Source organism: Coturnix japonica, chromosome 6, assembly GCF_054131305.1.
Source record: "Coturnix japonica strain WE chromosome 6, WE-NBRP24, whole genome shotgun sequence".
NCBI lineage: Eukaryota > Metazoa > Chordata > Aves > Galliformes > Phasianidae > Coturnix > Coturnix japonica.
The window spans coordinates 26,858,711-26,874,300 of record NC_140668.1 but is presented as its reverse complement, the minus strand read 5'-3'; the positions used below and the strand labels follow the sequence as shown (position 1 = coordinate 26,874,300).

At 38.3% G+C, this 15,590-nt stretch overlaps 1 protein-coding gene across 14 annotated transcripts in view; it reads right to left on the bottom strand.

The window, feature by feature from the left end:
- Positions 1 to 2,481: 2,481 nt before the first annotated feature.
- The window catches only part of TOX3 (TOX high mobility group box family member 3), a 116,767-nt gene continuing 103,658 nt past the window's right edge, over positions 2,482 to 15,590 (bottom strand). For all 14 annotated transcript variants that reach the window (XM_085551802.1, XM_085551801.1, XM_085551803.1 and 11 more), the window contains 4 exons: positions 8,810 to 9,079; positions 7,694 to 7,921; positions 6,501 to 6,581; positions 2,482 to 4,362 (listed from right to left, as the gene is read on the bottom strand). In XM_085551802.1, the coding sequence (XP_085407928.1) occupies positions 3,622 to 4,362; positions 6,501 to 6,581; positions 7,694 to 7,921; positions 8,810 to 9,079 (1,320 nt within the window). In that variant the 3' untranslated portion in view covers positions 2,482 to 3,621. The remainder of the gene's footprint in view (positions 4,363 to 6,500; positions 6,582 to 7,693; positions 7,922 to 8,809; positions 9,080 to 15,590) is intronic.

Sequence of the window (15,590 nt, the reverse complement as noted above, 5' to 3'; positions counted from 1 at the left end):
TGCTCCTATGATGTGTGTGCTGCGGCTGAAGAGGGCAGGTGGTGCATAGACACCATTCAAACTTGGCCTATTCAATCTAAACTCCTCTAACTCTCCATTCATGCATAGCAAAACACCATCTGGTCCTATTTTGCCTCCAGCAATCACAGCTGACCAAAAACGATAATAACAGCTGTTGCAAAACAAAAGCCAAACAAAGGGGGGAGGGAAAGGTTAGAATGAAGTCCAGTGCTAAAAAATACTCCATGAAGTGAGAAATGGAAAAGGAGCCATTCAAATGTCCAATCCCCATTGAAAAGAGACAGTGCAAGACTACTGGTTAAACTCGAGATATTTAATCCATCTGTCCTGCAAACCACAATGGTCAGGTGATAATATAAAATTGAGATTATGTTGCATAGAGGTATTTAAAGCCTTTGTTCTTCAAGTTAGAAACCAATGACCCTGTGTCAGCTAAAAATTAAACCTCCTTATGTTCTTTCATCATGTGTCAACCTGGGTTAATGTGAAAGTAGAATGTGGTTAACCGGGGTGATAAAGCATCTGAAACCTTGGGAAAAGAAGGGAGCAGTTAAGTACTTGTAAACAATACGAAGAAAACAGTCTTTAAAACATGTATGACACTGAAATCATGGATATGGCATTTTTTTCCTGTATAAATTTCATAGTAAGTGATTTAAGTTAACAGTTTTATTTGCGACCTATGATAGCAAAGTTATTCACTTAGATGTAGAGAATACGAACTCCAACTTGCACAGTTTGAAACACAAGATGTTCTACAATATGCTATTGTGGGTAATGGGAAATATAATTCTGTAGCAAGCAGGGGGATGCTCCAGTTTTCCATGATTGAAATTCTGATATTTAAACTGTTCAGTCCTGCTTGATGATGAATTTTTTTTTAGCTGTGGCAATTAAAACTTCTTTTTTTGTGTGTGTTTTTTTTTCTTTTTTTTTTTTTTCCTGGAATTGACCATCAGCAGTTCAGCAGCTCTTAATCAAATGTGATAAAACCCAGGATTTATGAAATCATTTAATGAGTATAATAACACCTGCTTCTTACCACAAATAGTTGAAAACAGACTTCAGTTGTAATTAACTCTTATCACTAGTGACATTTTTCCCAACGATACTTCATAGGTCTTCAAAATGACAATTACAGAACTAATACACAATTACTGTCACATGCAGTTTAGCAATTATTTCTGAAGGCAGTTGTCTAAAGGTTTCAAAAAGACTATAAAATGGTCCTCTTTGTTATGTAACATTGGTTAAAACTGACACAAAACCATCTTTCACAACCAGCCTCTGCTGTGCCATTTCCAATGCACACAGGCTTCCTTGTGCCTGAAATAAGCCCCCTCCCTCCCAGACACGATTAGATATCATACGAAGGCTATTACGAGCATGGGTAGCCATCAAATAACACCTATTACAAAAAGCTTCAATTTATACATGATTTTTTCTGCTCCAAGAAATCTATAAATTTCTAATTGGAATCTCTTGCTGTTCAATATTTGTAGATAATAAGCAGAGTACCTGAGGACTGTGAAATATTGAAAGCTGAATTCATTATTAATAAACTTGCACAGCACAGTACCTTTTCCCTCAAGTCTGGCTGCAACTTTTGGGGGATCTATATCCCATTATTTTGGTTGGGGTCTGGTCGGTAGCCATGGACACGGCCTGAAACAGGATTAGGATTCTGTTCGTGTTTGACACTTGCTGTTTTTAATTTTCATTTTATCATAAGCAGTTTAAGATTGTTGCCAGTGGTAATTTGCAATTTTTATCAAGACCTCTTCATTATAGCTCCTGACAGGACAGATGCTGTAATTAATCATGCAAGACAACTGGGGATAGTGGTCAGGCTGCACCCAGCACACAGCAATAGCAGGAAGGGATGGGAAAGAAGAAAGGAAGGGTTTTTGTCCTCCATCAAGAGTAGAAATGTAGAAAGAGCACTAATATCTTGCCAACACATTGGATGTAAATGTTTCCATATATTTCCAGTAAAACAGCTCCCTCTCCACCCACTGCTCCCTGCCTGCATCATTCAGCACCAGCCAGAGCCCGGGACAAGCCAGAGGCTCACAGTCTCGCAGTCCTGGAGAAGTGGTTGGACTTACAGCAAAAACACAAGGACATGAGGAAAATCCCAATCTGTGCTTATTTTTATCCCTGAGTGGCTGAGACAGGTTCCTTACCCTATTCCCACCGACACACACAACACAGGGTGGGACGAAAGCTCTGTGCCATCATCGCTCCAACACTTGCTCTCTCACCTCAAAGCCATGGTCTGCTCTGCGGAGTTGCATGCACTTACGGACACCAGATCTGACTGCACAGACCAGTACCTATTTACACAGCATGGCTGATAGAATCAAATCCAGAGAGTGGAATAAAGTGGTAGAGAAAGTGGTTCTGCAAGGAAACATTTCTGTGTTTTTTTTTTCCTATCAATGACTTGTGGCCCATCGGTATTACTGAAATGTGTTTATTCTATAGCAAGATAAAAGCATTTATTTTAGATAAGCAAAATACAAACAACTTAATTGCTGCTATCGTAACTCATAAAAAAGTATAAAACAGCATAAAAACACAATAAGCAATGTAGCAATTAATAATTCATGTTACCAGTGTTTACATTAAAGCCTCATTTATGAAAACTTTACAACACATGATATGAAAACTTACAACTTTTAAAGAAAATATTTACATTGATTATTCAGTCGTGGAGTTTCCTTTAAATATTCTACTGGTTTTACAGCGTATTAAAAACTCTTGCATTTTTCATCTTAGCTTTTTGTAATAACAGCCTCAGTTAAGTGCATTTCCCTTTTAAAAATACAGTGTATTAAATCTGAAACTCATCACTTCCACACAGAATATAATATTCACATTTGTTCTGTAATTGGAATTAACGTAATAGGGTAACTGTCAATATATATTTTGTTAGAAACTACGGTAGGTTTCTTGGGAGAAATGGAGTGAAAGGATGGATCAAACACTGAAGTTCAGTTATTCGCATTTACTTTTCTGAAGATATTCAGGACAGATATTTAAGAGCTTTGGCAAAAATCTGTGACTTACTCTATTTTATTTCATGACAAAAAATGCCATCAACGAACTCATGTCATACAAGTATGACTGTATGAAATCCAATCATCATTTTACAGGTAGTTACAACTGTGCTTTAAGGGCTTCATGAGTTCATACTGCCTTGAAGTGCATTATTCACTTCTGGAGAAATCTGTAACTCTGAAAGGCCATGCTGCAGTCATAAGGTCCAGGTATTTATTAGGCCATTTGATTCACATATTGTAGGTAAAGCTTAAATAAATTAAAAAGGCATCACATGAATGAGAGCACAGCTTCTTTTTTTTTTTTTAATTTTTTTTTCCTTTTCTTTTTTAAACAAAATGATTTATAGTCAGCTAAAAGATGATACACAGCTACATTGTAGTTCTTTATTGCCTATCTAATAGACACTTTAGAGGATCGTTTGATCTGTTATGCATCCCTGCATAACTACCATCAACAATTTACAGTTTTCAGCCAAATATGGTTTACCCCTACCCCCTTCATCAACGCAAAGCGATGCTGTGAGATCATTTATCTTCAGAAAATACTGACCTGTGATAATACTTGAGTCTGTGTCTGAGATTGTATTTGTGACTGGTGCTGCTGAGGTGCTGGCTGAGGGCTCCCAATGGCAGGGATGGGAGAAGTGATCTGAGAGGCTACTGGCGAGTGCTGCTGAGGAGAAGGCTGTGACTGGTGTTGCATATGCTGCATCTGCTGCTGCTGCATCTGCTGAAGCTGTATGTGCTGAAGCTGCTGTTGCATTTGCTGTTGATTAATTTGCTGTTGAAGATGCTGCTGCTGCTGCTGCAAATGTTGTTGCATGTGGTGCTGAAAATGCTGTTGTTGCATTTGTTGTTGTATCTGCTGATGCATTTGATGCTGATGTAGCTGCTGTTGTTGCATCTGCTGCATCTGTTGCTGCTGGAGCTGCTGTATCTGGTGCTGCTGGCTTTGCATGGAGGGACTTACTTGAGACGAAGACGCCGTTGCCACCATGTTTGTTCCCATAGAGCTTATCAATGGAGCTGCAATGTTTGTCGGCATGTTTGATGCAATGGTAACAGAAGCTACAATCTGATTCATTGGCAGTCTCATGGTCAGAGGTTTGGGAGCAATTGCTCTCGGGAGGGACTGTTGAAGAGTTTGAGGAGATGCTGATACTGTGGCATGTTGAGAGAGAGAAGTATTCAGAATAAGGGAGGAAGACAAATTTGTAGATGCCAGTGTTTGCTGCACAGAACGAATTGTCTGGGCCTCAGCAGACTCTGCAGCAGCCTGTGTATGGAAAAGAAATTCAAGAACAGGTATTGGTAAAAGTAGATATAATCCTATATTGAGCTTAAAAAATCATCAAATCCGTTCCTTCCCCCTCACATCTCATGAGCTGCTCAGTGGAAAGCCTGCCCCAGGAATTGGTCCAGTTATTATAATGGTCTATTTAGGAAACGTAGTTCAAAATCTCATTTGAGTTGCCTATTTTCTTCATCCAATACAAACTTTTACTATCTCTGTTCTTATTTATCCTCTTTCAGTACCTAAATCTAGCTGCTTGATATACATTTAGAAAGGTTATGGACCCTGTCTCAGTCTGACCTGATCAATTGAAGTTACTTTGTGTTCTTAATAAAGAAAGCTTTGTTACTGTTTATATGGAAAGAAAAGTCACAGCTACTCAGAGAGACTGCTTCATCTTCTGTTTTCCATGGGGAAACATCAATCAGCAGTCTGAAAAAGGTCACTGGTCCATTACATTACACCTTTGGCTGTCTCTGTACAAGGCACCTCCAGCTCTCACTTAGATTCCAGTTCTTGGACAACAAACTAACTTGTGCCCTGGTTCAACATCAGAAACACCACTTGTTCTGAGGAGAAGCATATCCTACTACATTGGTCCTGATGGCATAAAAGTATTATACAAGCACCACAACTTATCAAACAACTTTTTAAATGAGCTCATTGTAGTTCTTCACTTCTAGGGCATCATCTTGCATAGTTTTACACATCTGCATTGTATAAGACACGTAATATAGTTGCCTAGAATTCTGTTAAGGTGATGGGGAGAAAAATTCTCATCCAGTACAATAAATTGACATGTTTTAGACATTGACCTTAGAATGCATCAAATCTTGCCCCAGAAGTGCTTATTCTGAATCTATTCTCAACAACCTTCAACAAAAAAGCTGCAGCAAGGATATCTTAAGGTAGGGGAGATTTTTACTCACAGTCTTCTCAAAAGTCACTCAGCAACACAAGTCCCACAGATGAGAGCAGAAAATATGATCTCTGTTGTTTTTGAAAAGGGAATTTAGGCCTGACAAGACACATTCCCTCAAAGCAGCAATTTAGAATTGCTGCTGCCATTGAACTTAGCATCATGATATTAAAGATAATGATCTCACATTATCTAAGTCCTAGAGACCAACAGAAAAACACAGCTTCGCAACACAAGGATATCTTCCAGCTTTCAAAAATGCATGTGTCTAATTTCTGTTGTTGTACTTCTAAGCATCAATTAAAATATGCAGCAACTTTCTGTGCTATGTCCTAATGCTCTGTAGTTGTACATTCAAATAAACATTCTCAGGAAGTAAATATAATCAGTTTTGTCTGTTGCTTTCCTGTGATCAGGGGCATTTTTGTAGTTGGTCTTTATGAAATATTATTAGAGAAATGACTGCCTTGATTTCTGCACGTGTATTAGAAGGACGTAAGCACGTTTCCATTTGTAGTGTCCAGAGGCAGCAGATATAAAACCAGCCTCGTGCTACCAGTTAAAAAGGTAAATTCTCAAATCTGAGAGCAGAGCTTTGTTTTCCTCACGTGAGTTTCATACTAAGTAGGGATCCGCTCTAATACTCAGCATGGCTCACTGCCAGCTAGTCCATTTGTAAGTACTCTCCAAATTCAGAGCCACCACATGCATTTTTTTCCCCCTCACCTGCAAGAAATACTTAAGCTTTGCCACACAATAACAGCTCTTCAAACCCATGCAAAACAAGTCTGTCTTTTGGGAAGAAGCACTCAAGGAAAAGGAAAAAAACAAAACAACCAACAGCAAAAACAAAAAACAATTCTGCAAATAGCTTGTAAATGTTAATGTCAAAAGGTCGGCATGTTTTTCATGACTGAATTTTTCTTCTATAGTGAAGTGCATTATTTTGCTTCCCAAGATAATGGAAGATGCACGTTTACAAAGTTTTTGTTTGGTAATCATTACAGTGCCATTAAAAAGATGAAATTTCTTTGCAGAGGCCACACAGGGTTCAAGCAGCAGCACATCTTCTAGAATTGTATTACAGAAATCTTAGGATTCTACTTTTGTGTTGCATTACACCACACTCCTACCCACATATTTATGAAAAAACACTGCCAAAAACTAACATGCATTATGTAGAAAGAATTATCAGGCTTACCTTGGAAACAAGGCTTGCTCTATAGGCTGCAAGTGCCTTTAGGTACTCTTTTTTGGCAGCTTCTGTTTTTCTTTTATATACCTATTAAAAGAGACCAAAATTTCACCAACTTCAATTATTGTCAAGTTAAAAACACTTTTTATTTCTTTTATTTCATGAGGGCTTTTTCTTTCCTGAAGTTTTAAATATTCCTGCAGGTGGCCACAGACTTTCAGGTCCACTTGCTGGAATGTCACCACAACATAAGTCCATTTGTCATATAGAAAAAAAAAACCTGCTAGAGCAGCCAACTGTTTGACAAGACCAGTTATACACACTTCATCTTCCTAGGAAATGATATTTTACTGACACTGAGTATTTCAGGTGCTGAAAAGTATCTGAAGTAGTATAAAGCATCCAAAACAAACAAACAAAAATAACCCAGAACCCAAGGAAAACGTGGCTCACAGAGTTTTGACAAATCACTTTCCCCAGTGTCAGTATTAGAGAATCCCACAGAGCTTCAGTAGAACAGTTAAACAAAAAGTGAATCAATCTGCATTTCCAATCAGCACTACATTTAAAGTTCATCCTTAAATCATGATCATTGTCTGCTAGATATCATCATCTGTCAGACTGCTAAGTATGACTGGGAGCTGCACAGAGTATCAACAGGCAAAGAGCCCCAAAGGATTTTTTTCCAATCTATGCGTAGGAGTTACATGTGTATAGAAAAAAGAATAACCCTCAAGGAAGAACAAAACTCATCATTCTGTACCAATTTTGAGTTGGAGATAACATTTCACACACAACATTGTAATGAGGCACAGAGGATTGGCTTCAAAGGTTTGAAATCAACATGCTTTGTAACAAATTCATAAGGCAGATCAAAGGAAATGGTAAATGTGCTGTACCTTCCCCTTTTCTATTCTAACTTCCGATTAATAGGAAATAAGAGCTTTGAAATGGGAATCATCAAAAGGTGGCCTTAAACAAGACTCCAGGACAGTATCACTTCAGCTTTTTACAAACTGCCCTTTAAAATTTAAAGACAAATACAGTCACTGAATATGATTTTTTTCAAAAATCAATGCAGCTCTGCAGAGTGAGAGGTCTACATCAGCAAGCAGTGTGCTCAGCTCCGAGATAGGAGGATTTTTTACAAGCAGTAACTATTTTACTTCTTGTGAGACATCCCTCCATCCATTTTTTACCTGTTTTTGTTCTTCTCCTAAACTGTCCCACATAGATGCCACTATTTTTGAAACCTCTCCAAACGTAGCATTGGGGTTCTGCCCTTTAATTGCAGCTTGTGTATCCCTGAAGAAAAGGGCATATGCTGACACTGGCTTTTGTGGCTCGTTGGGATCTTTCTTTTTCTTCTTCTTCGGAGTTTTCGGCTTCTTGCCAGAATCTGGGGCAGCTCTTTTTTCTCCAGTAGCCTAAGAAACAGTAGTAACAGGAACAGTCCACATACACGTGAAATGGAAGTCAAAGAAATTCTGAATAATTATCGTCAGTCCAGATTACTAATAAATGGATAAAAATTCCTGTGTAGGCAGCATTTTGGACAGTCGTGTTGCATGGATCTTTCTCCCACCAAATAGCACTTATTCTTGTCATTCTCATCAGAACCACTGGAACTAAATACCAAAATTATTATCACCGCTTTAAGCATGGCTCAGAATCATTCCTAGAAGCCTGACCTCAAAAAGTACACCACTAACTACATCTCTATTCTCACTGTTTATCCTTGATATTCTAAGAATCCTGAATGGAACCTTCTTTCCATATACACAATTTCCATTAAGCTAATGAGAAAATCTTTCATCGAGCAATCTGAATTAGCCCTGTATATGTAGTGCTATAACATTTTCCTTTCCTAACAGGTTAATTTAAAGCAAACTGTAAATTAAGTAAGCGTTCAGACAGAAGCAAGTTTAGTTTATTTCTGTCTAAATGCATCTATATTTTAAATAACTCCAGAGAATATCAAAATGAAAAAAAAAAAAAAATAATAATATCCCAAAGTTGAAAAGAGATTCACCAGGCCTATAAAATGTAAAATGAACTGTGAATGTATTCAACTGAAAATACATGGACCGTTATGTATATTTTATATGTATATTTCAACATCTATCATGATGGATGTATCACAAAAGCTTCCTAAGTCAGAAGGTAAACAGTAAATAAATGACATAGCTCACTGTATATTAAAGTTTACATATTTTGTATGATCACTTGGCAGCTGAGACAATATTGCAACATTAATGAAAATACATTATATAGCCATGTAAATCTTACTCACTGTAATGCACGGAATAACTTACTCTATTTGATTCGTCTGCATCTTCTTCATTTATTGAGCTGGAGGGGGAAGGAGTGGCTGATTTACTGGCAGGAGGGGAGGGAGAAGTGTGTGGCAAGTTGGTGCCTCCCAGATTTAGCCCCAGCTGTGCACTTAGCTGGGACTGGTTAATGGTGGTGAGCTGAGAGGGAGTCATAATTCCCGAGTGAGCAGCATCCGTCATGTGGACAATAGATCTCATAATCAAAGAGTGGTCTTGGCGGTACTGTGAAACTTGGGTGTGACTCTGATCCTAAAAGAGAGTGAAACATTAGGTGGTCATTAGCAGTGGCCATACAGCACTAGCAAATCATTTTCACTGACTCACAGAACTGACACTGTCAACTTCCATTTTGTTTGCTTTCTTTTCAACAGATCAATAAACCAAATGCAGCAACAGTTACATTACTTACCTCAGGACTTTGCTTCTCCCTTTGCTGGATTTTCTTGGGTAATAAAAATTTTTATTTCCCTATATTTAAGTATTTTTTTTTCCTCTTGATGCTGTGCAAATACCCACATAAACAACTGGCTGACTGATGACACAGGGAAAACATTGCAACAGAGTAGAGACAAACTGCTGTCAAATGCAGAAAGCAAACAAAATGGGGAGGGAGCGGAGAGAGAAAAAGCATCTTCCTCTGACATTCAATTATTCATAGCTGTTACCAGTAACAGTAGTAGGTATAAAACAACTCTCTTTAAAATAACTTCTAAATCCCCTTCAGACAAAGAACGTTGCCCTGCCACATCTCAAGTGCAGACACAGCAGCACTCTGCAGAACTGTTCAAGTAATCCTAATCACTCCTAAAAACCCGTTTTTGCCAGCACCACACAAAAGTATACATTTTTATCTTTAATCCAACAATCAAACACATGTGGAAGTAGCACGCTATGCACTGATCACTCACTTTATTTTCTTGTACTTCATGCCTCAGTAACTCAAGTGCTTGCATGTTTTTGTCTCTACTGTTTCTTGAGGGCTAAAACTAAGCCATCTCCTCCATCTACACAACACTTATCACAGTTGTAAACAAAACAATGTCAGACCCCAAAGGTAGAAGTCAACTGGAATCTGACTACAAACAGCTCAGTTTTGTTATTTTTAACCACACACAGATCAATAGACACATTTAAGCAGAAAAGAAGATTTTTAAACCAGCCAGTAAGTGGGGAGAATAATTAGCCCACAAATTGATTGAGCAGCTTGGCCAATCTATACCCGTTGTTCAAACAGTCAGAACCATGGGAAATGCAATAGATTTTGAAAACTTTTGTTATTAATAACCCACACAGCAATCCGCATCAGGTACAATGTGAAATACTGCAGAATAGGAAGTCCAGAATAGGGTCCCCCTGACCTCCACAAGGCATTGTGACTTAACCAGTGCATTCAGAACTTATTTGGAGCATTCAAAAACCTTCACCACCATTGAGTTTGTCCAGAGTGACTTTCTTCTTGCTCCTGCCCCAGTAGAGGCAGTGGGCTCAGTGCTCCTGAACACATCCTAGACTAGCCCAATGTAGCAGCACAGAGATGCAATGCACTTATAAGTGAAGGTGCATGCCCTGCCTCACCCACTTATTGTCATCCCTGAGTCCCGTACAGATGAAGTTAACTGTATATGTTCATGATCCAGGTGCTATACTGGGTCTCATCCTCATTTTCCCCTGCCTGCCAAGATGTTGCCAGAACAGCTCATCATCCACACCACATCACTATTCCTACTTTAGAGGCTTTTAATATTTTCAGCAAAGGAGCATATTTCCTCAGAGATGAATGCCTGTGCCAAAAATGGAGCACTGATACAGAAAGATCAAAACATCAGACTTACTGGCTGAAATACCCACTTGCTTCAGGGCACCTTTCTGTGAAAATTTACTACAGTTAACTAGAGGGTCATTTTGATTCAAAATTATATTGGCAGCGGCATCTGGAAGTCATTCAAAGTCTTTTTAAAAGGATATCACTTTCTGCATATTAGCCCATTCCTTTCTAGTTTACAGACATTGCTTTATTGCATTAAGAAAAAAGTGTTGTTAAAGCAAAGGTCAAGATCATCACAATTACTTTCTCTCATAAAAATCAACTTCAGAATTTTGCATGCAGCTCTTTCATAGTGCTGTTCACTGCCTTAAAGGCCTTTGCTCCCTACTGTTACACAAAACTGGCCTTTTTGGCCTTTACACCAAAGCAACAAAATATGACGATGGGTTACAAGCGATTTACTCCAAGTCTTGTCATTTTGGTTGCATCTATGATTTTATTGAAACTAAATTCTCTTGACTTGTACTGACCCAGAATCTAATTTTATACACAAGCCCATGAATTCTTAACTGCCCCTTCTGAGACAATTTGAGGCTTCTGTGTTTGTTTTTGTTTGATTCCTGATTTTCCTTTCTATCTCTTTTCCTAATTTGTAAGCTACTTCTCTTATCCTTAAAAACTTCACTAAAGGCTAGAAATAGAAACAACAATATTTTGTAGATTACTACCTAGCACCACACAGGTAAAACCTGTTATATATACATTAAAAAATAATAATATCATTTCCAATCTCTTCTCATTTACATCTGCGTGCATACTATAAATATTATCAATCTGTTTTCTGCATTTTGAATTAAAGTTCTTTGGTTAATTGTATATATGTATATTTAATCACAATGAAAAGAATAGGAATTTCATTTTTATTCTGTGGTTTGGGGCTGTGGGCCTCTCTAGTCCCCCGAAACCTACAAAAGAGCTTTCAGACAAGAAAGAACAAGTCATTTGTGTTAGTACAGAGGTTTGGTGCATAGCAATAAGCCAGGGTAGATAGTCAATAGTAACACTGAGGATCATAGTATTTTTCTAGAAACTCTGAGTCAGCAAAATCTATCAAAAGAGGAATATATAATCAAGTAAACAAGTTTTCCATCAATTTTCTCAACCCTTATTTTCCTCTTCTATTACAACAGCCAGTATTGAAGCAAAAGGATCAGCATTTCATTATTCATGAAATGTTTAGCAAAGAAACGTTTAACACGAAAAACATACCGGGGTACGAGTGGGAGTACAATTGCACTAAAGCATCTGCGAGACACCCTAATTACATTACCACGTGAAAATTGAAAACTGAAAAGGCAAAGCTTGTGCATTCAAAATAATCCACCAAGAATGTTGTGAACATTTTAGAGAATACCACATGCTCATTTCTTACATAAGCTTAACTAGAAGGGATATGTAAGTATTATATGCATTTAAGATTTTCATAGCATAATGCAGAAATGACAGATCAGTGCTTAAAAAAAAATTCATGAGCTTCTAGAGTGAACAGAGTTAAGTGTTGAGTGAGCTTGATCTGTTTTGCTGTTTTGAACTGAAGTTAGGCAAAACTTGGTGGTTTTCACACAAAGCCAGGCAATACTCAGCCCCTAGTTTAGTCAGCTTAACAACAAAACAAGGACATAATTGTTGAAAAGGAACACAGAAGAGAAATTACTTTTGAGACTCCAATGACAATTTCAGATCTCTGCTGTCATTCTATGAGTGAGAGTGTACCTAGGTATATCAGCCTTTTCTATCACACCTACATAGATCCAACAGCAGCCATAGTGAAGACTTGCAGCATTTAATGTGTAGAAAACATTACCAAAGGCATGAGGATATCCATCTACCCTACTCAAAACCACTCCCATTTATTTAGATAGTCATTCCAAAAGAAGTCCTATTTAGTCATTTTTAGAAGTCATACCCACGGATAGGTCACATGGCATATGCCAAGTACATAGCCTATTTTATTTTGATTGATAGAAGTACTAAGTGTTCAAAGTTTGATAGAAATCAGTTGCCCAGCAGCCAATGGAAAGCAAATAGAATAATGAGATTTAAAAAATAATGTACCAACTCCAACATTTTAATTTATACTGTGTACACTATTACAGGTGTTTTGCAACAATCCAGCCAAAGAGATACATACCATTGAGTACTAGGGTAAATTATGGCAATAAAAGATCATTCTTCTGATATAAAGTCATTAGGCGCTCAGTAGGTAATACAGCTAGTGCTTATTTTGATAAACAAATAGTAGCCAGCCATGACCCCTAGAGATATCCTAACTTCCACCTGGCAATTTGAGTATCAATTGCAGACAATATTAGAACATTTTGAGTAATACTGAAGATTAAAATCAAAGCCTATAATATTCAATCATGTAAACAAGCCACACCTCCACTAAGATTTTTTTCTAGCTGCATCAGGACTAAGCCCATGGAAGTACCTACAAGAAGACACAAGCCTAGGATCTGACCCTATACAAATGTTTGAACCATTTTGTTAAGGGATGTGGTTAAGACTGCAGTAAATCTGCCGACAAAAAGAACTATGCAAAAGCTAACATGTTTATGCTCACTGTGCCCTGGTTTTGGAAGTTAACTTAAAACATTATGTATTCTTTTGCCTCAGGAATTTGTCACTGTCAGTGTAACATAAGCTGATGTAATATTTTAAAGGATAAATTCAAGTTGAAGCAAATGCACTGCAATATGAAGAGTGGAATCCTCAGTTGTCCCTGTCTGTAAATTACTCCTGTTACTTATGGGCAAGTCAGCATATCTCTAGAAGAAATCCTCAATACTCTTTTCCTCCGCAAGTAAAATAGAGATAAAAGAATCCATTAATCTAAATTTTTAGAAGATTGGAATTCACTGCCAATCAAAACAAATCAAACTAACAGAATGCTTTTCTCTGTCAGAGATTAAATCCTTACTTAATAGAATATAAAATAGCTGCACTTGGTACTGCCACCGCTGAAGAAACATCCTACCTCTCCTCTCAGCTGCTGCAATCGGTAATGATCTGTCAAACCACAGTTATCAGGAGATCCTCTACAAGCAGCAGATTCTTTTCTCTAGCATTGAGAAAACTTCCATGTTTTCCTCCATGCCTCTCTAGTAAAGTAAACCTTACCTAATTTAATTCCCAAATAAAGGCCACAACAACAATCAGTACATGTCAGTTCAGAAAAAAAATGTCAGCAGATGGATCTAAAAGATTGGTTGGTGACAGAAGGATTATGCACATTCTGCTGCCTGAAAGACATGAAGAAAGAGTAAGCAATCTCCCAGCCTCTGTGCTTCCCTAGTCCCAATACATCAGAAATTTCTGTTTTCCGTTCACACAGAAAAAGCACAAAGCCAAGAGAAGGGTTATGAAGAAAGAAAAAGGAATAACACAGAGGTCCACTGATTTATTCCTCAAAACTGAGCAACTATCTCCTTTTCTTTTGTCCGCCTCAGATATCTGTAGAAATTCATCTTTCTGGAAATTCACCTCTCGCTATAGGACAGAATCAGCTACCACCTCCAAATTAATTTATCATGTGCTCTCTGAATCATTCTGATCTACCACCCCCTAATTCTGCACCACTCCCAAGCTTCTCTTTCAGGTCTGACCTGTGATCAGGTTTGCAGAGACCCATCTCACGGCCACAGTTTGCTCCAACTATGAGAGAACAGAGTCACGAGCTTGATTCATTCCTTCTATGGACAACATCTGGGGAGCAGCAGTAGGAGCACACTTTGGGCAGCACTACAGGGATGTGGTGGGTGTCCAGGGATCCACCACGCTAACCTTGCCTCTGGACCTCTGCAGGCACCAACAACCAGACCAAGAGAAAGAAGAGTTTTCTCTGAAATGCTCCTGCATGTCATCCAACCAGCCTAGCCTGGAGCCTCGAAGGCATGGGAACCTTGTTCTTAATCATTTACTTTCCTGTCAAACTGCACCTGTCTGAAAAGCCCAGCACATTTCTCTTGTCATCCTCAAGATGGGTGAAGGTGCCAGACCTCTTGCTGGCCTCAGCTAAACACCGAGTTTTCTGCTCTGTAACCTCCTCTGCTCATGCTGATGGACACCATCATGGGCTTCCTGTAGCCCAGAACCAGCCACTACAACCACTACTGATGCTTCAGCATCTTCTAATTCACAACTTGTTTACCATTTAAGTTTTACACTGTCTTGCAGATGCTTTTAAAAAGAGATAAGCCATTCATTTTCTCTCAAAAAACTACCATGCTTTAAACTGTACTGAAACACTTCTTTTGGACAAGGGATCCAACAGCATGCTCTCAATACATGCAACTCAGATCATAGATCTGAGCTCTGATCTGATCAGTATGTTGGCACGAGAAGCTTCTATCCAAATTAGCAGTACAAGCTTAGATCTGCTCTGTTTGCAAACAGAGAAGGCACATTGCAAACAAACACCAGTTAGTTCAAATGAAGCTGCACAGTGTCAGATAAGTGCTGTTAGCAGTTTTGTTACAACCTCTGCAACTCCAGGTGCTTCAGCTCCCAAATCAAAGGCAGACTTCAAAGGTCCTTATTATGCAGCATGCAACATGGAGAGAGACTGCAAGAAAGCATGACAACCAACAGACATTACCAGAGGTAACACAAATTGTGTAACTTGGCAGGGGGGGGAACAGACTTAGGTGTAACATGGCATTTGTTTGTCAAACAATTGCTGCAAGCAGTGGTAGCTATGTACCGGGGTGTTTTGCTTTTGTCTCTGCAAATTATGTTGATTTCTGTTTATTTTGGATTTATTTTTTGGTTTTTTCTTTTAAAGCAAATCATAGAAGTAGGTCTCATTATCTTTCATATTACCAGAATCAAACTTCTTTCAGCTACCTGGCAACACAGAATAATTTAAAACTCTACAGATACTTTGTATTTCTCTATAGCTTGAGAATTTGAGGTGGAAGCTGAGCATTGGTTCAG